This window comes from Phaenicophaeus curvirostris, chromosome 21 (genome assembly GCF_032191515.1).
Source record: "Phaenicophaeus curvirostris isolate KB17595 chromosome 21, BPBGC_Pcur_1.0, whole genome shotgun sequence".
Lineage (NCBI taxonomy): Eukaryota > Metazoa > Chordata > Aves > Cuculiformes > Cuculidae > Phaenicophaeus > Phaenicophaeus curvirostris.
This window is the reverse complement of record NC_091412.1, coordinates 2,638,298-2,664,357: the sequence shown is the minus strand read 5'-3', so window position 1 is coordinate 2,664,357 and position 26,060 is coordinate 2,638,298. Positions and strand designations below refer to the sequence as shown.

The window sequence follows — 26,060 nt, the reverse complement described above, 5'->3', positions numbered from 1 at the left end:
CCTCCAGGGATGGGGCAGCCACCACTGCTCTGGGCTGCCTGGGCCAGGGTCTCCCCACCCTCACAGAAAAACATTCCTCCCTCAGATCTCATCTCAATCTCCCCTCTTGCACCTCAAAACTCTTGCCCCTCGTCCTCTCCCTGCCCTCCCTGATCCAGAGCCCCTCCACAGCTTTCCTGGAGCCCCTTTCAGCTCTGGAAGCTGCTCTAAGGTCTCCCCACAGCCTTCTCTTCTCCACGCTGAACAACCTCAAATCTAAATAAAAATAACAAATAACAAATATAAACAATTCACTTCTAACGTCACTGAAAGCAAGCCTGGCCCTGAGAGTGAAACGCTTGAAGCTGATGAACAGCAAATAGGAGATTCACTCACACCTGGAAAATAACCTCAACGTATTTTTTAAGGTTAAGAGGACCACAATCATATCCATATATTTCCCAAGCCTGGCAAATCCTGAATGGCATGGTTCTTGCCAAATACCAAGAGGTCCGATTACTTTATATACTCACAAGAGCACGTTAATTTTGTAGGCCAGACAACAAGAAATCTCTGTTACCACCTGACTGGTCAGCAAATACATTGGTTCATTCTGTTGTGAGCTCTCCTACGATCCTCTTGTTATTCTAGCTTTAACGACCAGATCTGGGAGCTCATCGCCCGTTCAGTCACCTCTGTGGTGAGCAGGAGGGAGCCCACACCAGTCCCAACTTGTCACCTCATGGTGAAGATCCCTGTTACAAGAACAGGAAAACACCTGGTCATGGACAGTCCTTTAGGTAAATAATGGTCTGACCCCAGTGTGAGCAAAGCAGAGGAAAACAACCCCCAGCAGGAGATGAGGCCGAAACCCCAACCACGGGGCTGACCAGCAGCAGAACCACTGGGAAAAGCTGTCCCCAGAGGGGAAAGCTCTGGAGGCCAGAGCCGTGGGGCAAGAGGGATTTCTCCCTTGTGCACACAGAGCACATGGGGTGGGAGAAACTCACCCTTGAGGGGAAAGAGCCTGTGTGGCTCTTGTCAGGCATCAGCTGCTCCCTGGATCCCTTCTCAAGGCTCAAGTGGTCAGATCTGCTTTGTGCTTTGGAGAGGTCCCACACGGCAACAGAACCCACGGCTCCCAGGACACTCAGGAGCGCTGGAGAGGAGAGCGCACAAGCAGAGAACCACTCAGTGCACCGGCTCTGGACACCAGGAGCGGGCGCTGCCACTCACCAGCATCAGACGTGGCTGAGGCCTCTGGGAAGAAAGAGCAGCAATTCCATCAGGCTCCCAGCTCACCTCGTGGGCAGCGTTCAAAGCAGCCTCCAACCCCAACCTGGACGAGTTCCCACTTCACCTCAAGAGCACCAAGAGGCCTCTCTCAACGGATGCAAACCCTTATCAGTGCCCCCTGGCAGCCAAGAGGGCAACCGTGCCCTGGGCTGCATCCAGCACGGCATCGCCCGCCGGCCGAGGGAGGGGATTGTCCTGCTCCGCTCCACACTGGGGCGACCCCAACGTGAGTGCTGGGGGCAGGTTTGTCTAAAGCCCCTGGAGAGCGTCCAGAGGAGGGCACGGAGGTGGTGAGGGGTTTAGAGGGGAAGAATGTGAGGAGTGGCTCAAGTCCCTTGGTCTGGTCGGGCTGGAAAAGAGCAGAGGTAGGGGAGACCTCATTGAGGTCTGCAGCTTCCTCAGCTCAGCAGCTCGAGCTAAGAGGAAGGATGATCTGGGAGAGGCTGGTGACAGCTGACCTCTGCCATGTGGCCTTGTCAGCACAAGCGCTTCTATCACCCTAGCTCAGCCCTGTCCCACTGGGATTTGTAAAGCATCTTCCTGCTCCACTGGGCCCTGAACTCCTTTCACTGGCTCTAATGAAGAAGGAACAAGCACACGAGGGTTTGAGTTTCACCTTATTTATTGGAGAATGATTTGACTTGGAAGGGACCTTCAAAGATCATCTGGTCCAGCCTCCCTGCCATGGACAGGGACACCTCCCACCGGATCAAGATGCTCAGAGCCCCGTCTGACCAGGCCTTGAACACCTCCAGGGATGGGGCTTCTGCCACCGCTTTGGGCAACGTGGGCCAGAGTCTCCCCACCCTCAGCAGAAAGGAATTCTTCCACAGAGCTCATCTGCATCTCCCCTCCTTCAGCTGAAAAATGTTGCCCCTTTTCCTGACACCACAAGCCCCACTGCCTGTCACTGGGGAAGAGATTAAACCATACTGGTCCCAGTGGTCCCATACTGGGACACCACTCAATATGGGATTCCATGGTGCCCCCGAGTGGGACTCTGAACTCTGGTGGGGCTCCCTGACCAGAGCTGTCATCGGGTGCAGAACCCTGGGAGCCCCAACATTCGTCCCCGGCAACGCTCAAACAGAAACAGCCAGCACAGCAACGGCCCAACACTCGGGGTTCGGACACCAACCAGAGAGGAGCCGATCCCCGAGCTGCCAGCCCTGGGCACCCTCGCTGCGGTGCCAGGGTCTCAGAGACTCAGAGCGTCTGCACCTGACACTCCACAGTGTCTGCAAGGTTTCCTGTGCCCTTCAGCCTTCTCCACGTGAAGCAAGGACTGACCCCGACCCCGCACCCAGGGACACCCTGGGGCAAATGCACAGCCCTCCCTCCCCTGCCCCTCTCCCTCCTCCTCCTCAGACCCCTCGCGTGCCCTCCTGCCCCAGCTCGGGCTGGCAGTGCCAGCGCCCGCTCATGTCTCTCTTTCAGGCTCAGCCAAGCCCCAAGACACCAGGGCACGAGCGGCAACATCCCCGGACCCCTGGGCCCCCCCGTCGTGGGGGGCACCGCAGGGCCCCTGGGCACCCCCAGCAGGTACGGCATCCCCGGCTGCCCTGGCCCCTCGGCACTCCCGCCCGAGGGATGCTCCCTGCTGCAGGCTCCCCACTGCCCCGCAGCACAGCAGGGGCACGGCCGGGCTGGGACACAGCTCGGCGGGGGCCCCACCAGACTCCCCGTAGCTCCAGCCCAGCACAGCTCTCTCTCTCTCTCCCATCCAAATCAGCAAGTGGATCCATCCTGCACCTTCCACCTCTCCGCCTGCCCAGCAAGAAGAGGAGCAGAGCCCTGATGAGCCACGTCACCACCACCATGAGCCACTACATCGCTGCTCCCCCAGGCGCTGACCTCTGGGCCCCCATCTGGCTGCTCCCCCAGGCCGGGGCAAACCCAGGGTCCCCCTATGGGCAACTGGTGCTCTGGGGGCCCTGGTACTGCCAGGCCAAGGCCCTGGGGGCACCCATGGGCAGTGGCGGCGCCCAGGATACGCCTGTGCCCACGGAGGTGGATCCTCCCTCCATCTTGGACATCTCTGTCACCACCGATGTCCAGATGGAGGGAGATGACACCCCACTCTTGGACATCTCCGTGGGCACAGACGTCCCCATGGAAGACGTCACCCTTCCCATCCTGGACATCAGCGTCGCCACTGATGTGCCCATGGAGTAGGACACCACCCCAGCAATACCATCTCGCTGGGCTCTGGTGTCCCCGTGGACGAGGGCAGCGTCCTGGGCCAGAACATCCCCTGTCACCGGGATGTCAGGAGCAGCGCAGGGCTCTGGCAGGCGGAGCTGGGGCAGGAGGGGGATTGGGGCTGGGGCAGCGATCCGCTTGTCTGGGGGCTCGGGGAGGGATTTGGGTTATTTGTTACAGGGTGAGGGTGGGTGTTTGTTTGTGTTTTCCTATTTTTTCGCTGTTAGTGTTGTTTAAAGTATTCATGTTTGTTCTTTGTAGAGTTTTGATTTCATTAAAAGCTGCTTTCTAGACCGGTTCTGTGTCTTCTTGGGGTGGGCAGGGAGTGCAGGGGCACCAGGACACAGCTCGCCAGAGGGGCAAAAGCCTCGCCCAGCCCCACATCGCATCCCCCAAGCTCCGAAGGGCACAGAGCTGCCCCCAGGGCTCAGCCACCACCAGCCGGGCAGGCAATCCTGGGGGGGACGGGGACTCCCCCGGCCCCTGCCCCACGGCAAGCAGCACTTTGGCTGGGGAACCAGGACAGACGAGGCCCTGCAGGACTCACAGACACAGCCCCACGCCCGGAGCACCACTGGCCCCCACAACCCTGGCCACCACCCTCCCACCCTGGGCTCTGGCAGGGGCTCTGGCTGCTCCCCACCACCCCACCGCGTCCCCACTGCAGCCCCACAGGCAGCTCCCCCAGGCTGCCCCACGGCAGGAGGGCACAGGGCTCAGGGCACAGTGGGGGCACCACAGCACACGCCTCCCCCCAGCCCAGGCAGCTGACAGCGCAGATCTGCCCTTGCCCGCTCGGGCACTCGCTCTGCCGCGCGAGGCCACTCCAGCAGCCAGGCCCGCGGTGCCCGTGGGGAAGCCGTGCTGGCTGTCTGCAACGGGGCTGCTCAGCTCTTCTCTCTCCAGGGCCCAGCTGGGCAGACACCGAGGGGGAAGCATTTAGAGAATTCACACACGGGGAAAAAGGAGCTGTGTCCAGCAGAAACATCCTGATTGGAAACTGCCCTGCCCTTGGATTTCAATGGGGGCCGTTCTCCTGCTCGGCCAATCTTGTCCATTCTTCACAGTTGCTTCTGTCCTGGCTCTTGATGCCATTTGTGTTCCCACAAATGTCCAAGTCCAGCTTTCCCCGCAATCCCTTTGCAATTCCCTCCCTACAAGAACACCACCAGCGCAGTCACTGCCCACCACCTCTCCACCATCTCACACGAGATCCTCTACACTTGCTCTTTGCTAATGGGCCCAGCTTCTTCTCGGCTGAGCTCTCCCCGTGTCCCCTGCTCTGCAGCAGCAGCCCTGGGGCCCAGGGCTGCTCTTCCTCTTCTCTCCACCCACTCCACTCCCTCTGCTCCCAACGGTTCTTTCTTTGAGCACAGATGATGGTGACCAAGTCCCTCCAGACCCCGGCAGGCCCGGCAGCACTTGCTTTCCCATGGGCACTGGCAGAGGCTGCCCAGGGAGGGGGTTGAGTCCCCTTCCCTGGAGGGGTTTAAGGGACGGGTGGATGAGGTGCTGAGGGACGTGGTTCAGTGATTGATGGGAATGGTTGGACTCGATGATCCAGTGGGTCTCGTCCAAGTTCCTCCTAACATCTACGCTAAATCTTCCCCCTCCGATTTAAAGCCATTCTTCCTTGTCCTATCACAGGATACTTTAGGGTGGTCACCACTGCTGCTGTCGCAGTCTCAGCAAGCGCCACCACATACATCTTGGCAAGGAGGAGCTGCAGAGGCTGACAGAAGTGCACAAGGAAAAGAAACAGTGAAATTCAAAGTATCCTCACCCCCAACCCAGTTATAGCCACTTTAAAGTCAAGAGGCTCATCTACATAAACCATGACTAAGAAAGTCTTTTTAGCGTAGTGTAACCCATTTTTGGCTCTTCTGGTGAAGTGTAAAAGGCTTCACATAAGAATTTACTGTGGGATTTCTCATCTGGAATGCAGACTGCAGCCTCAGCGCAGAGCAGCTCCTTGGGAGGGTAATCCAATTTAAAAATGAAAATCGGTACCTGTGCCGCCATCCAATCTCAGCGCTGCCTGAGCCGCCCGCAGAAACAAGTGGTGTCGTAGGGCAACTGCACAGGATTTAGGCTGGTGAAGTGGCACCTACACCCCTTAAGTGAGACTTGCACGCACAGAGGGCGTTTAACATTAGTATTGATTTTCTTACTTAACCTGACCAGGATGATGCTTTGTGCTGGGGAGAGGAGTGTTTGCAAAAACAAGAAGTACAAAAAAAATCAGCATCTGATAAGTGATACTGGTTCAGTATTTTGACTGCTTCAGGCTAGTTATTCGTGCTCCAAGTCATTTGTTTTTGAAGGAGCCTGTAGAGAAAAGAGTGAGTTTGCTGAGTTTGCTGTAACGTCGCAGGTGCCTTAAATAGTCACTTGTTTTACCGGTGTCCGTGTGGTTCATTCCCGGTTTGGCTGAGCGGATCCACAAGAGCCACACTGGGGCTGGCTCTAGTGCAGGAATTGCCGGTAGCCCCTTCGCTCGGCATCTGCCAAGGGCCTGTGGACACGGGTCTCTCCCCTCCTGCAACTCTCACAACCTGCTCCACCCGGCTCGGTGCGAGTGAGCTTGCCCTGATGCGCTTTCAGGCTATTTTAAGCCAAACCCCACAGCACGGTGGTGTTTGGAGGGCAAATTACTCTTGCTAATCAATGCAAAATCAAGTAGGTTATTTTCGTTCTAATTTGAGCTCCCACATGCATCCCTGTAACACACCCCACCCACCCCTTCGCTGCAGGTATATTTAGGGATGCAGGTATATTTTGGGCTGGCTAATTGGCTCCTTTGAAGGACGAAGTGGTGCAGAGCTGCTTTCAGCGCACACCTGCACTGCCCTGGGCTCCTCGCCCCACAGCAGGGCTCCTGCACGGCCCTGGCTGTCACAGGGAGGGCAATGAGAACCTCTCAGGTCGCGTCTGGCTTTGAGGTGGGGGGTGTGTATTTGGTTTTCTATTTTTTGAGCCTTTACATAAATAAATTATTTGTCTTAACTATTTCCTAGCAGCACAGGGAGAGCCCTGCACAGGGATGCTGCAAGTCAGGGTCCAGCACAGACTTCGTCATCCACTTGCTCTGATTTCCTTCTATCCATACCCTCCACATCTTCAGCTATATTTGGACTCAGCTCATGCCCTATCTCCTTCCCCACTGTGCACCCTGCTGTTGGAGAACATCCGGGCCTGCGATGGACCACAGGGAGCAGGAATCATAGAATCACCAGGTTGGAAAAGACCCATAAGGTCATTGAGTCCAACCATTCCTATCAAACACTAAACCACGTCCCTCAGTACCTCATCCACCCGTCCCTTAAACCCCTCCAGGGAAGGTGACTCAACCTCCTCCCTGAGCAGCCTCTGCCACTGCCCAATGACCATTCCCATGAAAAATTTTTTCCTAATGTTCAGCCTAAACCTCCCCTGGTGGAGCTTGAGGCCATTCCCTCTCGTCCTGTCCCCTGTCACTTGGGAGAAGAGCCCAGCTCCCTCCTCTCCACAACCTCCTTTCAGGTAGTTGTAGAGAGCAATGAGGTCTCCCCTCAGCTCCTCTTCTCCAGGCTAAACACCCCCAGCTCTCTCAGCCAGGGTTGTTTGCCCAGAGATGCTTCCCAATACTGAGGAAAGGGTCACGACCCCCGAGCTCAGACCTTCTCCCCATCCTGTTGATGGACGGGGAGACAGCACAGCTCGCTGGGCACCTGGCCAAGGTCAGAACCCCCCTAACCAAAACCAGGACCAGTGCTGGTGTTTCCAGAGCGTGGGCTCTGCCACTAACCCTGTTCCCATCAGTCAGTGAGGCTGAGAATGCCCACAGCCACTGTGCTGGAAGTGCCAACACTCCCACTGCATTAAGCCATACAACACTCCTGTTTAGGGCTCAAGACCTTGCTGGCATCTCATTAACACACAGATTTTGCAATTTATTGCACAGCAAGACTGCGACACAGCCAGGTTCAACACAGCGTTAATTCTCACCCCAGCTCTCCCCAAGGCCCAGCCCCGCACAGCAGCAGGATTCATGTGCGAACAAGAGCAGCGAAAAGCCTGCTGTGCTGCCAGGCACCAACCAGCAACGCTGTGCACCCTCCTCACACAGCAGCATCCACACAGGGAAGGGGGTTGGAAAAAAGGCCCTTACCATGGTTTTTGATACTTGCTTCCAATGCTTTAAAAAGCTTCCTCCTGTTCAAAGGGCAGAGCTGCTCCCATGAGGCCAGAGACACGTCTGGGCAGCTCCAGTTGCCCGAGTCGAGTGTAGAAGGTGTGAATTAAAGCTGCATTAATGGGAATGCACAGCAGTGAACACCTGCCACAATCCAATGGTAGCTTCTGCTGCCTCAACCCATCACAGTGCTACACAGTAACATTAATAGCAACTCATACACTTTCTGTGTACTTTGTTTCACCTGTCCTAATTTTATGCAAAGCCTTTCAAGATTTATTTCAAAGTCAAGTTTACCCCCTGAGTTTTGGTAATTACTCAAGAGATTTGATATGGAATTTGAGCTCATGGAGCCAAAGTATGAGCGTGACCCCCTGGGACAGCTGCCTGCCCACAATCACACCCATCCTGGGGGTGCTGAGGTCTCTCTGCTGACAGCTGAGGGTTCCCATCACACCACTGTGAACAAAAATGCTGAAGCTGAAATGCAGAATGCAAGGCAGGGCAGCTCATGTGTGAAATGAAAGCTCAAGAATATTCCCATTAATACTGATGAGGACTTTATAATCACTTTATTAAAAACATATTAGCTTGGATCTTGCTAAAACAATTTACGCAGTAGAAGCATCCCACCCCGAGAGAAGTGATACAGCTCTGTGTGGCCTCTGGATTATTTCAGAGACAGCTTCCCACGTTTTAGTGGGACACCTGCTAAGAGCCTGATACAGGTACCTACTGCAGTTGCACCTCATCTCCAGCAGCTCACAGTGTCCTAAATGCACTCATCAACTTCTCTGCTGAGCAGGTACCAAGAAGCAAGGTGCTGCTGCTTGCCCACTGCAGGCACTACCAAAAGCCTAATTTAAAGGACCCTTTGGAACAGAGTGACTATCCCTGAAGACAGAAAGAGTGCAGGAACTCCCAAAAAAAACCCAAAGGCAGTGGTTTGTGAACAGCACATGGAGACAAATGTAGCTGAAGAGCAGGGAGTGCTGCTCACATCCACTGCCCAAGCACTGGCCCTGCGGGTAGCCAAGAGAAGAGCTTTGCTTCCCGCGTACCTCCACAAACAGGAGAGACCAGCAGCTGTCACCCCCGAGCCGTCATCCCACAGCAAGGGCAGCCTTTCCATGCTGTCTTTAATTTAACAGTGCTTTCCCCCTGCAAACAAGTTCTCACTTCTCCAGTTTTAACAAACATGTTCCTTGGGTGTTCAGTCTTTGGAGCTGACACTGAAAGCCTGTCGCGGCCTGGGATAAAAGCACATCCCTGCCTCCAGGCCCCTGGCTGTGTCCAGCTCCCACATGGAACAGGGGCCTGGGCAGAGTGCAGCTGGCAGTGGATGCCCGGGACAGCTGTGTCAGACTCCAAAAGCCAGCATGGCTTTTCTTCCACATCAAAAATAGTTATTAAAAAATCTTTTCCCTTGAGAAATATATTGCCTTAGCCCAACACTGACGCTCCAGAGCTGGTGACAGGGAAAACGTCCATAAATCAATGCCTTGTGCTACAGATTCCATCTCGTGTCAGTCTTGCCCGAGAGAGATGCTCTTCATCCTTACACACAGAAGGACTCTCCATCTGCGGGCTGGGATTCAGACTCTTTTGGAGCTCACCACGAACCAGCCAGAGCACTCCCTGCATTTCCACACTCCCTAGGGAATGTAAATCTCTCCTGCAGCCAGGCCATGTTGTTTGAACGACGTAGAGATGACAACACACCTAGGCACTGCTTTGGCTGTCACTGCTCACAGTCATTTCTTGCTTGGCTTCATGGAACAAGTCTTCCTTTCCAAGAAGCTTGTCACCAAGTCCCCCGTTTTGTCAGCACAGCACTGAGGCACAGCAGCATCACTAGGTGAAGGACTTCACCATGCCCACCATGTGGTCAACTCCACAGGCAACATCCACCACCTCACCGGGCACAGTCACCTGGATCAGACACACAAGAGACAATTATAGAATCATAGAATCACCAGGTTGGAAGAGACCCACCGGATCATCAAGTTCAACCATTCCTATCAATCACTAAACCATGTCCCTCAGCGCCTCGCCCACTCAACCCCCTCCCTGGGCAGCCTGTTCCAGTGCCCAATGACCCTTTCCGTGAAAATTTTTTTCCTAATGTTCAGCCTAAACCTCCCCTGGCAGAGCTTGAGGCCATTTCCTCTTGTCCTGTCCCCTGTCACTTGGAAGAAGAGGCCATTATTTCTCAAGCTTGTACTTTGCACCTGGTATTTCCTCTTTCTCCTCCTGCTTAACATGCTGGTTGGTTTCACAGGGACTTGAACCTGTGGAATTGCCAAAGTGAAAACCCAGAGAAAACAAGATTCAGCACCAGACATGCTTGTGCACCGAGCTGTGAAATGTTCCCCTTCTCCCTGCACAGGAGCATGTAAAACTTTGGAAGGACAGAAACAGAGGTCTCTCTAGCAGACAGCAAGGAGACTGTAGCCCCAGCCCATCTGTTCAGCAGCACAAGCTGCGTGACCAAGCAGAGCAATCCGGGCAGCAGGAAGAGGATCTGCAAAAGCACCACAAGGTACCTCTTCTCATCAGCAAGGACTGGAATGAGGCAAAAGCTCAACTCAGCCAATGGCAGTTTTTGCTTTGATGCTAAGCAGACCCCACTCACTAGTGTAGTTACAGCTCTTCCACATAAAGCTGGCTTCAAACTGAAGGAAACCAGGGGCTACAAAGGCAAGTTTTTCCTTGGAGCTAAGGGAGGGGGAGATGGCTACTTCTAGGGCAGGCGATCAGAAAAGTACCCTGGTAACTGCCCCCGGCTTGCTGCAGTAAGCTGGCTGTTTGAGGGAGCATAACCCTCTGCATCCACACCTCGGGAAACCTGGATGTGCCATGCTTGGTGAATTCAGAGACTCCACCCAGCCACAGCAGTGTGATTGTAGGCAAATGCTCTAGAGTTGGTCTTATTTTGTTTGGTTTTAAAAGGAGAAGAAAGAATGCAGAAGAAACACATTCACTGAAAGTTCAGACACACGGAAAAGGACTTCAGGGTGGTCCAACTGACTGCCTCCCTCCTCTCCAATTTGGCCTTCACGGAGACTGAGAACATCTGTCAGGCTGAGTGCTAAACTCCAGAGCCAAAAGATCTTTTACACCCACAGAGTCTGGCTCTTGGAACCATTTGAGAGGCGGGAGTGGAACTGGAAGTGTTGCGAAACAGCTTTGAAAACAGTTCCGTGGCTACGATCCCCACAGGCAGTGACCCACCACCATAGCTGCTTGACTTGGAGGAGGAGCAGGGGAAGGCAGCCCGCTGCAATGGGGACCTGCTGCCACTATAGTCTGACCACCATGACCAAAATGTTCACCTAATTTGCATGTGTAGTGAAAGATTTTTGCATCACAGATGACCAATACTGGTGGTTTTCTCAGCAACAAGTACAGAAGTGCAGGTTAGAGTGGAGGGAACAGGCAGTAAGGGGTAGCAGGTAGAAGACTGCGGACAGAAGGAAGGCAAGAACTGTTCAAAAGTGATAGCACAGTACCAGATTTTGCTTTGGGATCTCAAATCTATACAGAAACAGCAGAATCAGAAGGCTCAAAGCATTTACTGAAGCCCTCCATCCCTAAAGCAGGCCAGGCAAGGATCTATGGAAAACAAAGCAGTTCTACAGTTATCTTAGGCTTCCACTTCTTTCAAAATTACTCAACAAAACCAGGCAGCATATGATGTTTCCTGCCCTAAGGATAACAAAGACTAGCTAAAGAATGTACTCCTGGCCTTAACACTGCCATCCTTACCCTCCATGGAAAATACTGGTCTTCCATTCTTCCAGTTCCCAGGCACCCTCTTATATTCTTGCCCCACACAAACAGTTCTCCTCTGTCTATAAAGTGGGAAAAAGAAGAATAAAAAATAGGGCAAAGTCATTAAAAAGGAAGAATTATATTTGTGATGCTGGCAATTGTGGCTACAGTACATCTAGGAGTATAAAGGGTTATACATGCAGCGTGAAAGCCATGGAGCTTGGTTCCAAATACAACAAATGTACTTGTGCTTGGGGAAACTGATTCTGAAGCAGAGGACAAGCAACATGTTCTGGGCACAAGTCTTTGCTTCCCCCTCTTACAGCTCTTCCTTTGGAATTTTATTTGAAGAAAGTGCAGCAGAAGAGATTCCAAGGAATCATTTGTGGTGAAATGAATCACTTGTGCTGGAAGTTAGACAACTATAGCTGACCCACATCAGCTACCAGCACAGCAAATGGGGTAAGCAAGGCAGTGAAATCTGTCTTAAGACACTACCTGGGGACTGGTTATCCACCTGCCTGGCAGAAGTGACTGCCTAGCAACAATGGGGGAAAAGAACATATATGTGTTCACCTGCAGTGGAGATTTTTAAGCTCCTCAGCAAAACATCTAGATCTCTAAAGCATTCAGATCAGCCCCACAGCAGAGATGCCAAAACGATCTAAGGTGACTTAATTGGAACACTGTTTCTAATGCTTCCTGAATACTAGATGAGACCAGTTCCAAACACCCTGTAACCTGACATTATCACCCATTCCACCTCCCAAGAAGGACCAAATGCACCGGCACCGTGTGCTTTTCATTAGCACACAATCTCTTTTCCCTACCAAGCAGATGGGTTTCTGTGTTGCTGCCCTCTGCTGCCCATTTGTATGTGACCTTCAAATTCAAAACTTCCTTGCAAGCCTGGTCTCAGTACATAAGGTCCATACCAAGGTACTGTACCCTCTGCATGTGAAATATGCAAGTCTCCCCACCTCAGACTGTTAACTTGACTGGTCAGAAGAGCCACACAACCCTGACGTCCACCTCTGACTTAGATTCATGGATTTAGTTTATCCATTTATCACATGAATCCCTGCTGCTTCTAAAGTGCAGCTGACTAACATTCTGCACAAGGAAATGAAATAACCTTCCTGGGTTTCCTGTTTGAGAGAAATCTTTTATTCGCTTTAGAAGAATAATGCTTAATTAAAGCATAAGTTAGTTCTAAAAATAACAGGTACATATTAGCCTTATGTTCACATTAAAATAAGGTTTACCACAGCAGCACCCAAATTAGAAACTGCTTTGCCAGCTGTAGATGTTTTCCCCACCCCTCCTCAGTTTTCTTTAAACTTAAAGAAGGGTGCTTTTTTTCCCTTTTAACTGCCAGTAATAAAGCAATGTGACTTCTCCTTGACAGCAGGACTAGAAACTTACTAGTAATCGCTGCAAAATGGCTGAGGCCACAGCGAACGTGAGCAACACGGATGTCCGGATTGAAGTCTGACCAGCCAAAAAGACTGGGTGGGATCATCTCTGGCATCGCTGTCTCTGTGAGGTTTGGTCCTTTCCCAAGAATTCCATATCCCCAGACAAAAACATTTCCTTCTTCTGCATTACAATAAGAACACATTCTGTAAGAAAGTCTGTACTTGTGAAATTCACACCATGACCAAAACTTCATCAGACCCAAAGGGATATTTTCCTTTCTCCCACAGCAGTCTAGCACCTTTTGATTACTTACAGTTAGCAAACAATACTTTTCCATCCAAATGCCTTGATTTTTTTTCCTAAAGCAAGCAGATCAAGCTTCTCAGGCAAACCTTTCATGAGGAAATAATGCCAACATAGTGCAGGCTGGATAAAATACTTCAGCTTACTGACTGATGGGACAGAAGTTGAGTGTTTTATTATCACTGCTTTTTCCTTTGAGGCACAGCCAAGCCAGTGGCAGGCGAGTCGCTCTGCCAGGCACTCTGCCTTGAGCTGTGCCTGGGAAAGGCAGCACTTCGATAGCAACAGACAAAGTTATTACGTCTGCTAGCTCTGCACTCTTCATGGTAGAAGCTCAAATCTCATCATCACAACCACTGCATTATATACTATGAACAGCTTGAGTTGATCCTTCATAAAAGTATCCTAGGACAACCCTCTCCTCCATTCCTTCACTTGGTGACTTTCCAGATGTGGTCCCCAGGCCACTGGCAATCCAAAGCAGCATCCACCGAGAAGCCTGCTGCATATTCTCAGAACCCTTTGTTTCCCAGCCCAGTTTATCAAGATTTACTTAGGTGTCAGATTTACATTGAGCGTGAAAGCTCATCTTTCTCTGAAGTGTTACCTTACTGCCTCCCTGTATTTATCTTCATTGTGGGCCACGTGTGGCAAAAACAAGGGATCAGAGCAGCCAGCAGCAACCACGCTCTTGTTCTAGGTTGCATAAGTGCTCATAACAGCACATACTGGAAGCAATGCTCTGCAGATAACTCCCTAGTAGGTTCTTAAATCACAGGTTTCTCAGTCTCCCAGCTTTCCTCATAACAGACAGTACTTCCCTGTTTCTAGTGAAGATGCTTGCTCCATTATATTATTATAACCCATCTACTGCATAGCTTTGCACTAAAGGGGACAACTGTCGAAGTGAACTCACCTGTTAGCACAACGTTTCCAGTGCCTCCACATGCCGCCTCCTTTATCTTCCCAATCTTGAACGGCAAATGTCTGGGAACATTCACCTGTACAAGGTTGCAAAAGCCTTAGAGACAAGGTTGTAAACTGCTAATGCTACATATATTTTTCACTTGTTCTCTAGTTCTGGTTAGAGCTCACATACACCAAATTCCTGAGACAGAAAACCTTTATGCCCAAATAACAGAGTGAACATAAGTCCCAAGGTTAAAAAAACTACATTAAATCCATTATGGTTGAGAGTGTAAAGTGGAAAAAGTTACCCACTAGAAAGCTTACTTCCATGGCAACAAAGCTGGGAATGCTTAAGGTCTGCTTATATCCCTGGCTCTCCAAGTCAGACATGATGGGAATCTCAACAGGTGTGCACACTTGTAAGTTTTCACAATGGACAAGATCACTAAAATTCAATCTGCAGGGGTATTTCTGAACATGCTAGGGAAAAACCACTTGACGAAAATCATTCCTATCTGATGTGGTTCCATACAACAGAAATTTACATGGCTTGACACACGTCAACCAGCTCTGTTATTCTGCAGTTTGGACTTTATCTGTATTATACCTAAAACTCCCACTTTGGCAAACACGCTGCTCACCTGCTCTAGACCCCCCTGACCTCCATCATGCACCAAACCCAGCCAGGGAACTACCACATCACTGAATCTGAATGTTGTCTTCAAGCCCCATGGGTCTAAGTAGTTAGCCCTTCATTAAGGATACATCAGGAGAGGCACGGAAAACAAAGATACATATTTTACTAAAGCCATACTAACACAATTGTCTGCTCTTAGCCTTCTGCCAAGACTAGCTTGAGTATAATTAATTCCCCGGCTCCATTCCTACACTAACTGTAAGAGGAGACCATCTGCCTAATTACTTCAGTATCACAATGCTCAGTGCCAAATCAGCACGGTATTTTTGCCACACTTAAATTTGCTCCAGAAAACTTATCTGTGAGACACTGGGATTTGTTTAGGACTTGGCTATAAACCTACCAAGGGTTGACTGGAAGGAACTTCCAGGGGTTATGTGGACAAACACCACGCTCAAAGGAGGACAGCTTAAAATCCTAGATTAAGCCAGCCAAGAGACCAATTCCTGTCGTGACACCAGCACAAGCACTCGAGCTGGATCTCAATTTGGTGCCAAGTCCATGGGATGAGGAAAGGAGAGCACAGAACAGGCTCTTCTTTTAGAACAGACTAACGGGGTGAGGTGAGACAAGCCTCTGCCTATCAATAGCTGGGAAAGACTACTCCAAAGCTATACAAGCACTTCAGACAGATTGGTTTTGTAAGCATAGGTAAAACCAGCCAGCTAGTGGTGTTAGTTTGTAGCGATTTATACCACTGTCAAAGGAGCCCTATGCAGGGAGAAGCGTGTAATTTTTAACTTCATGCATAGCAGCTGAACTGAAACATGTAAGAACACACCTCCAAGCCAACTGACCTGTGTCATTTCTGTGACAGATGCCAACTGCAAGTACTCTGAATTTCCCCAACCAAAGACATCTCCTTCATCTGAAACAGCCAGACAACAGTCCCCATAGGAAGAGACCTGGATAATATTTACTCCAGCAATATCACCGCGCAGCTTGGTAGGAACACTGGTGATGTTGTAGTGTCCAAGACCTGGAAGGAAACAAAGAGACGATGAAGGCTTTTTTTCCAGACATACTTTTAACACCTGCATAGGACCATTTTGTCATGTTATAACCCAATAACCCTTCCTCCAAAAGACATCTTCCTGTCCATCTCTCTTAACTACCAGCTTCAATAGACAAGCAACCACAAACACCAGTTCTACTGGCCAAACCTACCTCTCTAGAGTACAAAACAACTGTATACGGTCACACCTGGAAAGCAGTCTAGGTTCTCATCTCTCTGGCCTGCACAGACCAAAGTGTATGAGAGAGCAGTAACCAAGCCAGGCAGACATCCCCAAAGACAGGAAGTTTCAAACTAGCTGCCTCGTCTTCTGCAAGGAGAACCCTGACTGCCAGCACACTGCAATCTGCTTAGACCACAGCAGATGAAGCAGCAGAAGAGGCTGCGAAGCAAACAAGTCACAGGACAAAAAGCCTCCTGGACAAGAGGTCAGAAAGCAGATGGCAAACAAGAGGGTCTACAGTATGCCCACAAAAGAGCACCACGGGCAGAACCCAGCTTCTGGAGCAGCGGGACCAAACAGCAGGAAGGACTGGAAGTCCTCCGACAGCAAGAGCCACCAAAAAAAGGGCCTGGCCGAAGATCCCACGCTAAAGCAGCAGCAGCTGCCAAAGCTCTCCATCAGCTCAAAGGGACCAAGAAACAAAACAGACCCTGAAAAGAGAACTGGGAAGGCAAAGCCTGCACAGAACGGGGGAGCTATCCTTTCCATGCCACTTCCACATCCCTTCACAAGCTTCAGTCAGCAGACGCTTTCCTCAGACTGTACACTTGGATCACCAGTACAGCATCCTAAAGCTCCTCTAAAAATGAAATGGTTTGTCTCAGTTTGGTTACACGAGAGTACTGAGAACATCTGCACGCAGCCAGAAACACACCAGCCTGTTTCTGTTCACACATGCATGATAAACGTATATCACAGGCTCTGAATTAGGACACCCTTGCTCTATTCATCAATTCACTGAAAAGCAAGCTGAGCTGAGCTCCTACCTGTTTGTCCATCAGCTCCCCATCCACATGCATAGACAGCGCCTTTCTTCGTTCTAAACAGGCTGTGGTCCTGCCCACACACCACCTGCACACAAAGTCAGAGCTGGTCAGGGAAAGCCATGTGTTCAAAATCAATTTAATGAAGCATTACTGGCAGACAAATTGAGTAATGAACCTCTACAATGCCCAGCCACTCAGATTTTGCCCTTTCTCTCCATATCAAATGGCTCTAAATGGCTCTAAGAGCATGATACGGCACAGAAAACAGTAGATTTTTCTTTGTGGAAAGCAATGCTGCAGTTGATTTATTCTGAGGTCCAAAACAAGGCCTAGTTAACAGAAAGCTCAGTGCAGCAATACAACACACACAAAAAAACTTCGGCACAGAGTAAATAAGAGATCTCCCTTCCCACATGGCTCTCAATACCAGCTACAAACTGCTATTGATTCTTTGCCATGTAAGCATTCTAGGAACACATCTATTCTCAAATTGACATTTACGTTGAGTTAGCAATCACGTCTGCCACAGGCTTGGCATGAATTAAAGCCAAGATCTTCAAGAGCAGACATTAAAAATTAGCCAAAGATTAAAGGCATCCACAGGTTAAGAGACTGACTATCAAGAATATTGCGCACATAACTGCTGTCATCAAAGCACAAACAGGAACCATTTATTCAACCCCGCTGAAAAAACCAGAATCATGAAAAATCCAAACAAAGTTTACAAGCCTAATGCAAAACCTCATGGGATGTATCATGGCATACTCTCAGCATAAAGACCTTAAAGAATGACACTTGCTTTCTAGGATGCAACAGGAGCAACCTTTTCTCACAGAATACTGTTGCTACAGCAGCACCAACATCTGAACAAACTGCTCCTGCGGCTGGAAACACCACAGCCATGGGCAGACAGTGGCATTCATGCTGCTCTGCCATCCCTTGCTCTCCTGAAGCCTGCCCCAGGGAAACACTGGCTAGTCTAGGGAACAGTCACACAGCTCACTTTTGAAATGGGGAAGACAAAATTCAAAATAAAACAGTTCAAATGATATAAAAGTGTCAAAGGGCAACAAGAGCAAGAAATCAGGACAGCAAGAGGTGAGGCATCAGAACGACTGCCCTGCCATGCAGGCGTTACCTAGACATCAAGTGAGCTAACACTGCATTCACATTCCCATCAAATTCTTCAGGGAGTTCAGACCCTGCACTGCCAGTTGCAATTCCTCTCCAAGGGGATGGAACAAAATGCCACCTTGTGCTTTTCATATGCAACCACATGGGAAAGCCCCATGTCATTTCAAAAACATTCAATAAGTGATTTGCACACCGATTTTTCTCTTCCATTACAGAACCACAGACTGGTTGAGGTTGGCAGGCACGTCTCGAGGTCACCTGGTCCAACCTCCTTGCTGAAGCAGGGCCACCTACAGCTGGCTGTCCAGGACCAGGTCAACATGGCTTTTCAACCAAGGAGGGAGACTCCACAACCTCTCTGGGCAACCTGTACCAGTGCTCAGTCACAGTAAAAGGCACTTCCTGATGTTCAGAGGAAACTTCCTGTGTTTCGGTTTGTGCTCACTGCCTCTTATCCTGCCATTGCACACGACTGGCTCCATCCTTTATGCATCCTCCCTTCAGGTATTCATACACACTGCTAAGACACACTCCCCCAGCCTTCTCTTTTCCAGGCATCACAGTCTCCACTCTCTCAGCATTTCCTCACAGGAGAGCTCCTCCAGTCCCTCTGTTACCTCAAGGGCCCTTCATTGGCCTATCTCCATGTCTGTTGAACTGGAGAGCTCAGAAATGGACATAATACTCCGAGTCTGGCTTCACCCACGCTGACAGAAGGGAAGGACCTTGATCTCCTGCTACTGCCCAGGATACCAATTGCCTTCTCTACAGCAAGGGCAGGCTGCTAGCTCACGCACCTTCACTCTTCCCTTTGTGAAGCTCAAGGAGATTCATGTCAGCCTGTTTCTCCAGCCTCTGGATGGTAGCACCACCCACCCTTGAGTGTATCAGCCACTCCTTCCCAGTTTGCTGTCTCCTGCAAACTCTCGAGAGTGCACTCCACCCCCACCATCCAGATCAGCAAACAGCATCCGACCCAATACTGACCCCTGGGATACACCACTAGTTAATGGTATTCAACTAGTCTTCATGCCGCTGATTAACACCCTCTAGGCTCAGCTAGTCAGCCAGTTTTCAAATCGCTTTCAGAACTGGATTCATAAGGTCCTCTTACCTGGACAATTCTGCTGTCAAATTCATTCAGCCGATGAATGATATGGCTTTCACTGGACACCATCAAACCACCACCGAGAAGAGAAAAGGCAATACAGAGAATTTCAAAGGACTGCAACTGAAAAACGTGAACACAGACCTGCCTTACTGAATGCCACTGTGATGTTACAAGAAAAGATTTTCATGTGTCCTCATATACAGTGAAAGAGCACAGATCCACTGTAAAATTACTATGCAAAGGAGAGTAATTTTGAATTTTCTTATTTAAGAAGTTAAGAATTGTCATTTTTTTTTTAAACACAGCCTCTCACGGAAGCTGGGTGTGGAAATTGGAAGTCCTCAAACACTTCCTAGTCTGGGATGAGCACAGACATTAGATAACGCCACAGCACCTATATAAATACTGGGCTTAACTATGGATTAACCAAATCTGAGTCCCAGAGCACAGCACAGTATTAATACCCATTTCATTCTTCCACAAAACCAGGAATTCTGAACAACCTAATGGCTAACTGCCAGTATCAAGGTGAAAAAGAGGGGCCAAAATTATAGCTCTTTTCTTAAACTCTACAAGTCAAGCCTTGTGAACCACAGAGCAATCAGTAAGGCCTCTTCTACGCCCTGCCAAGGGAACAGTAACTTTCAACACATTCCCACTATCTGCTTACGCTACTACTATGTTAACAGAGCATTTTGAGAATATGTTTCGATGCAGCCACAAAACCTCTGCGAGGCAAAAGCACTACAGATTCAAAGGCAGTTACAGCAAAAAGATTCACAAAAGGACATCTCTTTCATCACTAAATGCCGTTTTCACACCCTCGGAAATAGCACTTGCACTCAGAGGCTGAGGAGAGAAAGGGTGACTACTAACACCAATTACTTCAGGCTGTTAATGAAGTCTGGCTCCTCTCCCTGTGAAAACTGGCACACACTGACATTCTTGTGTCTTTGTCAAGGTGGCCAGAACAGCGCTCATGCCCAGCCTGGGTTTAAAACCAGGCTATTTATGTGGCACCTGCAGCATAAAAGGCTGTTCTCAGACTCCTTAATCTGAAATCCTTACACTACCAGGTTTTTCCCACCTTCAGGCTTTTTCTGCGGTTATTTTCACGCATTTCTGTTTTTAACATTAAGAAAATTCAGAATCTTTGGATTCTCACCTGTACGTTTCATCTTCAACAATCTGCCGGCCACACTGTCCATAAGAATTGTTCCCCATGGTGAAAACTGAAAAACAATGATACATCACACATTTTATTACCGTCCAATCCTCTGAAATTCTCTTTTCAGCTACACAAAATATTTTCATGCAGAACTCAGTATGAAAAGTGGGACACAGCACTGTAAAAATTGGCATAAGCTTTCCTCAAACCAAGTCCACTTAAATTCAAGTGACCAAATCCATTTCCATCAACAATATCCCCGTGATATCGTTGCAGGCACAGCAGCCGTACCTGGAGCCCACTGGCTGTTGTTCAGTAATTGCCTAATTCATCCTGCCGTTGCCAAGGAGACTCAGGAATAGATCAGTGCTCCCTCAGGAGTGTTAAATCAACCAGCCAACCAGCTCACCCACTGATAAGCAGCACTGGATCGCTCAGCGTAGCGCTGAAGCCACTGCACCAGAGAATTCCCAGAGATGTGGAAAGCCAATTCACAAACAGGATCTTCTGTATAAAGGCCCATTAATTAATCACTTTTACAAGTGCAGCACTCTGGGGCTTCGAGGGAAAAGTAACACAGGAGTATTGGCATAGCCATCCAGAACTGAATTCAAACACATCTGACTGAACAAGACAAACAGGCTACACTTAAACCAAACCTGGGGCTAGATGAACAAACCATATTTTGCAACAGTTCCAGTGAAAAAGCTTCCAACTCATGTATCACTTGAGCCAAGCAGAGCTCAATGCACAGTTATCAGCTCAGAGCCCTCCCTCAGGGGTCCAACTCTGAAGGACAGGAGAGAAGCTTTTCCAGAGTTTTTAATGAAAGAACAGTCAGGCATTCCCTGTCAGCAGCAGAAGCGATACTGTACCTCCTTCACTGTCTGTCAGGATCAGCGAATGGGCTCTCCCACAGGAGACTTGCAAGACTCGAGTCTGCTGCGGCTTCTCCAGTGGTAATGGAATTGGAGATGGTTCCAAGACATATTCATAGCCCTTAGCTTAAGGAAGAGAGACAAATGTAAAAAGTCAGTAGCCTCCACAAAGCAAATCCATCCTGAATTTGCCAATGCCATTGTACAGACACATGCACTCTTCTGTTTTATTACAAAAACAGATGTTTTTCAGAAATCCAAAATAGTAGTTGAAGTACAAGGGTGATTTGGATTCAGTGGAGGAAGTTAAAAGCCACAGGGATAGCTGAAGCCAATAATCACTTCCTAATCAAAAATCCACCATACTTAAAAGCATCAGTATGGCTTCAGGTGGCCAGAACTGAGAAACAGAGGCTTTCAGCCCTGTGTTCAACCACCTTGGCGAATAAGGCTGATTAGAGAGCTTAACACCAAGCACAGACTAAGTACTCTGCAACTGGGGATATCGCAGACAAGGTATAACAGCAGCAATCACAGAAAGGCAGCACCAAAGGTGAACAACATCATCTTAGGGCTTCATATTTAAAGAACAGGAGATTAAAGGCCCTTTCAGAAAAAAAGGAATGCAAGAAACATTAACTAGCCTGGCTCCATAGGGGATAAGAGATCTAACGTTTACGAAAGAAAGTGACAGGCTGTACCAGGAAAAGATTTAGTAACTTGAAGAATATGTAATCAATTACAGTCAACTGGGGAAAAAGAAAGGAAAAAAATGAACAGCTAAACATAAATCAGTACCAGGGAAAAGGTTAAGAGGAGATAAAAAGCTTTGCTATCAAAGGAAGCCACTGTAACAAGTGAAATAAAATCCCAAAGGGCTTGAAGCAGTATTCTGCTCACATACAGCAGTGCTGCAACTAGTTCTCACTGCTTTCAGTTAAAGGCATCAGGAAATCTACACCTCCTTCTACTGTAAGGCACTAGTGGATGGGAAGGACGGGCACCACAAAGGGCTCCTTGCAAGTGGTGGGACCTGCCACGCCATGCAGAAGGACCTGAGAGTGAAGGCCCCAACTGTCTAAAGAGATGGGGTAGTCACAAAAAAAAAAAACAAAAAAACCCTTTTCCTCTCTCTGCTCCTTCCAGCAGAACCACTCAGCTACTGAGGTCTGTGGTAATGAACTGTATCAGCACTAATAACATCTGAAGGACTTGAGAGAAAAGAGACAACGAAGTGGCTAATGCAGGACAGGGTTAGAGTAAATTATTAGTAGCTTAGCTTAGAAACAGATAGAGTTGGAGTATGAAATACAACCATCTAAAAGTCAGAAGGCTGCAAATACCCCTGGACACGAAGTATCTGCAGGTACACTAGCAGGTACCAAAGAAAGTTTGCAAAACTGAGCAAGGAGCAGCACATCCATCGGGAAGCTCGTCTGTGGGAAGTTAAATACAGAACAGTGGCAATCCTGCTGATCTGCACTGCACTTCCAACAGATCCCACCAAACACCAAACAATCCCTTACTTAGGGCTTGAACCGTTTAAACTATTTCTGGTCTCTCAAGCAAAAACAATCCACAGCTCAGATAAAAACAAGAAAATGGCAAGATATTCTGGAGACGTCAGCACGGAAAGAACAGAAAATGAGAGCTGAAACCTTTAAGAGCAAAGGGGAGGACATTTCTGTGGTCCCTTCGTTTTGCAGCTGCTGTTGAAGTGCACAGGCTTGCTGCGTGCGCACACTGGCAGCAGCACACAACAGCTGAACCTCTGACCTGCCGCATCTGTACAGTAGCTGCAATTTGCCTTTTGCATTGCCACAAAGTTTAATCTTTTGCCCATATCAGACGCACCATAACTTAGTGGATTACAGCCTTATACACACAAGGAAAGAAACTGCTTTTAATGTGTGATTTTCCCCCAGCTGTTTATGGAGGAATGTATTCAAACATTTAAGAGACAGCCACACTATAAGGCAAGTAAGTTCAAGTTTTTCATGTCAGGTGGAAGGTGGCAGTGTTCTGCACAGAAATCAGCACCTTCAGTGCATTTGAGAGCCTGGTCAAAGACAGGATGACTGAATAGCACGGTTTTCCTTCAAGTGCTACTTGGTATTAAAGTAAAATAACGCCCCCTACAGCTTCCCACAAAATTCAACTGACTGTATAAAACGATCTCAGTGAGAAAGGAAATTGGTTTATAGATGCAAAGGCAATAGAGATGAGCAAACCATCTTGTAGAATTGTTTCATTAATTAGTGCACTACATTGTCTACTATCAAACTACAGAGATTAAAAGCAACACCTTAACCAATGCACACTCATTTCTGCAGAACCAACAGTTACTTAGACTTCAGCCACATCCAAGCAAGTGCACGGAATGACGCATACTCCAATTACAAAGCACATTAAAACACAGCTAAGTTCCAAAACCCCTAGTTTTAAAAAAAAAAAAAACAAACACAGCCTTGTACTCTGAATCAAATCCTCCTGGACATTTTTCATGCCTTCTAACGTGAACTTTCTCACATCACACATGCATCCTTGTAGCGCCACCCTGTAAGTCTTTGAAACACCTCAATCCTTACTTCGATCTCTTATGCTCCTCTGGAATCCAAGCTGGGAATCCTTGTTCAGCCCCATGCCCCACACTTTGGTGAGGTCCGTGGTTTTAGAGGACAGCAGCGTGAATCCATAACCACAGGCAGCAGAGGATATCTTTGAAGACAAACAAAACCCACACCTTTCTGTTATAAACTATGGATTAGAAAACGAGGTTTCACTCCAAGCCGTTTGCCTGGCAGCACCCTTCCGTCATTAGGGCACATCCAAAGACAACCCAAAACCACGGTGTATATGTTTTACGCTTTTTGCCAAAGAAAGCCCAGCAGAAAAGCTCTGATGTTCTCTGAACCAGACAGCAGAGCATGATGTTTGAGACATGCAGATAAAATAACATAGTTTTTGACACAAGGTTCCAATTTTGCCCAACTGAAAGCTGCCATGAAAGCAGGTCCTGCTACTCTGATAAACACTGTTCCAACTCTTGCTCTCTTACAGCTCTCGTATATATACATATACTTTTTCCCAAGTCATGTGCTACTGTGGTTATATCAAAAGTCACCCAGACAAGTGCTACCCTGGCGACACCAAACCCAAGTCACAACAGAGCTGTTCTATCAGGTGTCTGCACACCTACCCAGGCTGAGAGCAGCCACTGCCAGGACACATGGGCACAGAGGGGTGATGCACGGCCTGGGAGGACCCTGTCCAGCCCCAGCCCATTCCCAGTCCCAGCACAGCCCCATGACTCAGCTCCTGTCCTATCCCCTGCCCCAACCCCTGCTCCATTCAGTAACCCCACCGGCCCCTACTCCAGCCCTCGCTCCCCATTACCAACCCCTGCCCCCACCTCACTGCCATTCTCCATTCCCAATTCCTGCCCTGTTTCCTGTTCCCCTAGCCCCGTTCATAGAATCGTAGAATCACCAGGTTGGAAAAGACCCACTGGACCACTGAGTCCAACCATTCCCATCAATCACTAAACCACGCCCCTCAGCACCTCAGCCACCCATCCCTTAAACCCCTCCAGGGAGGGTGACTCAACCACCTCCTTGGGCAGCCTGTTCCAGTGCCCAATGACCCTTTCTGTGAAAAATTTTTTCCTAACGTTCAGCCTGAACCTCCCCTGGCAGAGCTTGAGGCCATTCCCTCTCATCCTGTCCCCTGTCACTTGGGAGAAGAGCCCAGCTCCCTCCCCTCCACAACCTCCTCTCAGGGAGTTGGAGAGAGCAATGAGGTCTCCCCTCAGCCTCCTCTTCTCAAGGCTAAACCCCAGTTCCCTCAAGAAGGTCAAATATCTACCAGTATAAAAGAGAACTCTGCATGAACAGCCAGACGCTCGTGCTCATGATTGCTGCTGCTATGGGCACTAACATGGCAAGACCCTTCTCTGCTTCAAAATCCCCTTCTCTTGCTGTGCTGCCAGTCGTTGCTGTACTATCAAAAGCCCATATCATAAGGAGGAGGATGCAGAGACAGCGGAGCTCATCACGACTCACAGATGGCTCTCAGAATACCAAGGTGAGGGCCATGCAGGCACCACGAGATGAAGACCTGGGTTTGGTACTGAGAGACTCGCCAAAATATTTATCCCACTCAAAGGCCCCCTCCTAAGGGTCTGAAGCCTCCAACTACGCTAACAAACATGCTTTGCTCTTCTCCAGGCTAAACACCCCCAGCCGCTCCTCGTAAGGCCTGTTCTCCAGCCCCTTCACCAGCTTCACTGCTCCCCTCTGGCCACGCTCCCCGCTCCCACCCTCTCCTCGGTCTCCAGCCGGTACGGTGTGGTCTGGATGCGCCGCGGCTTCTTCCACCCCGCGTCGGGCCTCACGAAGCTGGGCAGGCCCAGGGCTCCGGCGAAGCAGAAGCCCCACACGAACACGCGGTGCGTCCTCTCGGCCGCCTTCCCCGCGTACTGGAACACGGGGGCGGCCTCGTCCGCCTCGCGGAGCTGCCGGGCGTTACGCGGCCGCGCGGGCCCGGACCGGCCCCGGCTCAGAGCCGGCGGGAGCGGCCGCAGCCGCCCCCGCAGCGCCGCCATCTTGGGCCGCGGCCCCCGCGCCGCCTCACGTGACGCGCCGGGAACGCCCGCCCCTTCCCGCGCGCGGGGCGAGCCTTAAAGGGGCTAACGGCGGCTGAGGGGGGTGGGGCCCGACAGCGCGGGAAGCGGGCCCTTAGCCAGAGCCAGGTCTGGATGGGAAGCTGCCACCCAGAGTCCCCCCCAGAACCTGGAGTTCCTCGGGGTCCTAGAAGGCCCTAAAGGTGTTCCAGGGGGCTCTAGATGGTTCCTCCGGGTCCTAGAAGGGTCCTAGAAGGCCCTAAAGGGGTCCCGGGAGCTCTAGATGGTTCCTCGGGGTCCTAGAAGGGTCTTAGAAGGACCTAAAGTGGTCCCAGGGAGCTCTAGATGGTTTCTGGGGATCCAGAAGGCTTGTAGAAGGCCCTAAAGGGA

The 26,060-nt window shown here is 49.8% G+C and overlaps 1 protein-coding gene across 3 annotated transcripts in view; it reads right to left on the bottom strand.

Annotated features, from left to right (window-relative positions):
* RCC1L (RCC1 like) overlaps positions 1-25,652 on the bottom strand; it is a 67,433-nt gene extending 41,781 nt beyond the window's left edge. The window contains exons 1-11 of one of the 3 annotated variants that reach the window (XR_011338938.1): positions 25,368-25,652; positions 23,638-23,767; positions 21,047-21,175; positions 20,169-20,235; positions 19,007-19,058; positions 16,759-16,843; positions 15,551-15,732; positions 14,064-14,148; positions 12,851-13,024; positions 11,420-11,505; positions 9,107-9,583 (exon numbers count right to left, since the gene is read on the bottom strand). Coding sequence is in view for 2 of the 3 variants with exons in the window: in XM_069874152.1 (XP_069730253.1) it covers positions 9,506-9,583; positions 11,420-11,505; positions 12,851-13,024; positions 14,064-14,148; positions 15,551-15,732; positions 16,759-16,843; positions 19,007-19,058; positions 20,169-20,235; positions 21,047-21,175; positions 23,638-23,767; positions 25,368-25,652 (1,353 nt within the window). In the remaining variant the exon portion in view is untranslated. Of the gene's footprint in view, positions 1-8,198; positions 9,584-11,419; positions 11,506-12,850; positions 13,025-14,063; positions 14,149-15,550; positions 15,733-16,758; positions 16,844-19,006; positions 19,059-20,168; positions 20,236-21,046; positions 21,176-23,637; positions 23,768-25,367 lie in introns of those variants that run through there. The other 2 variants (XM_069874152.1, XM_069874153.1) reach the window with 2 other exon arrangements.
* Between the last annotated feature and the right edge of the window lie 408 nt (positions 25,653-26,060).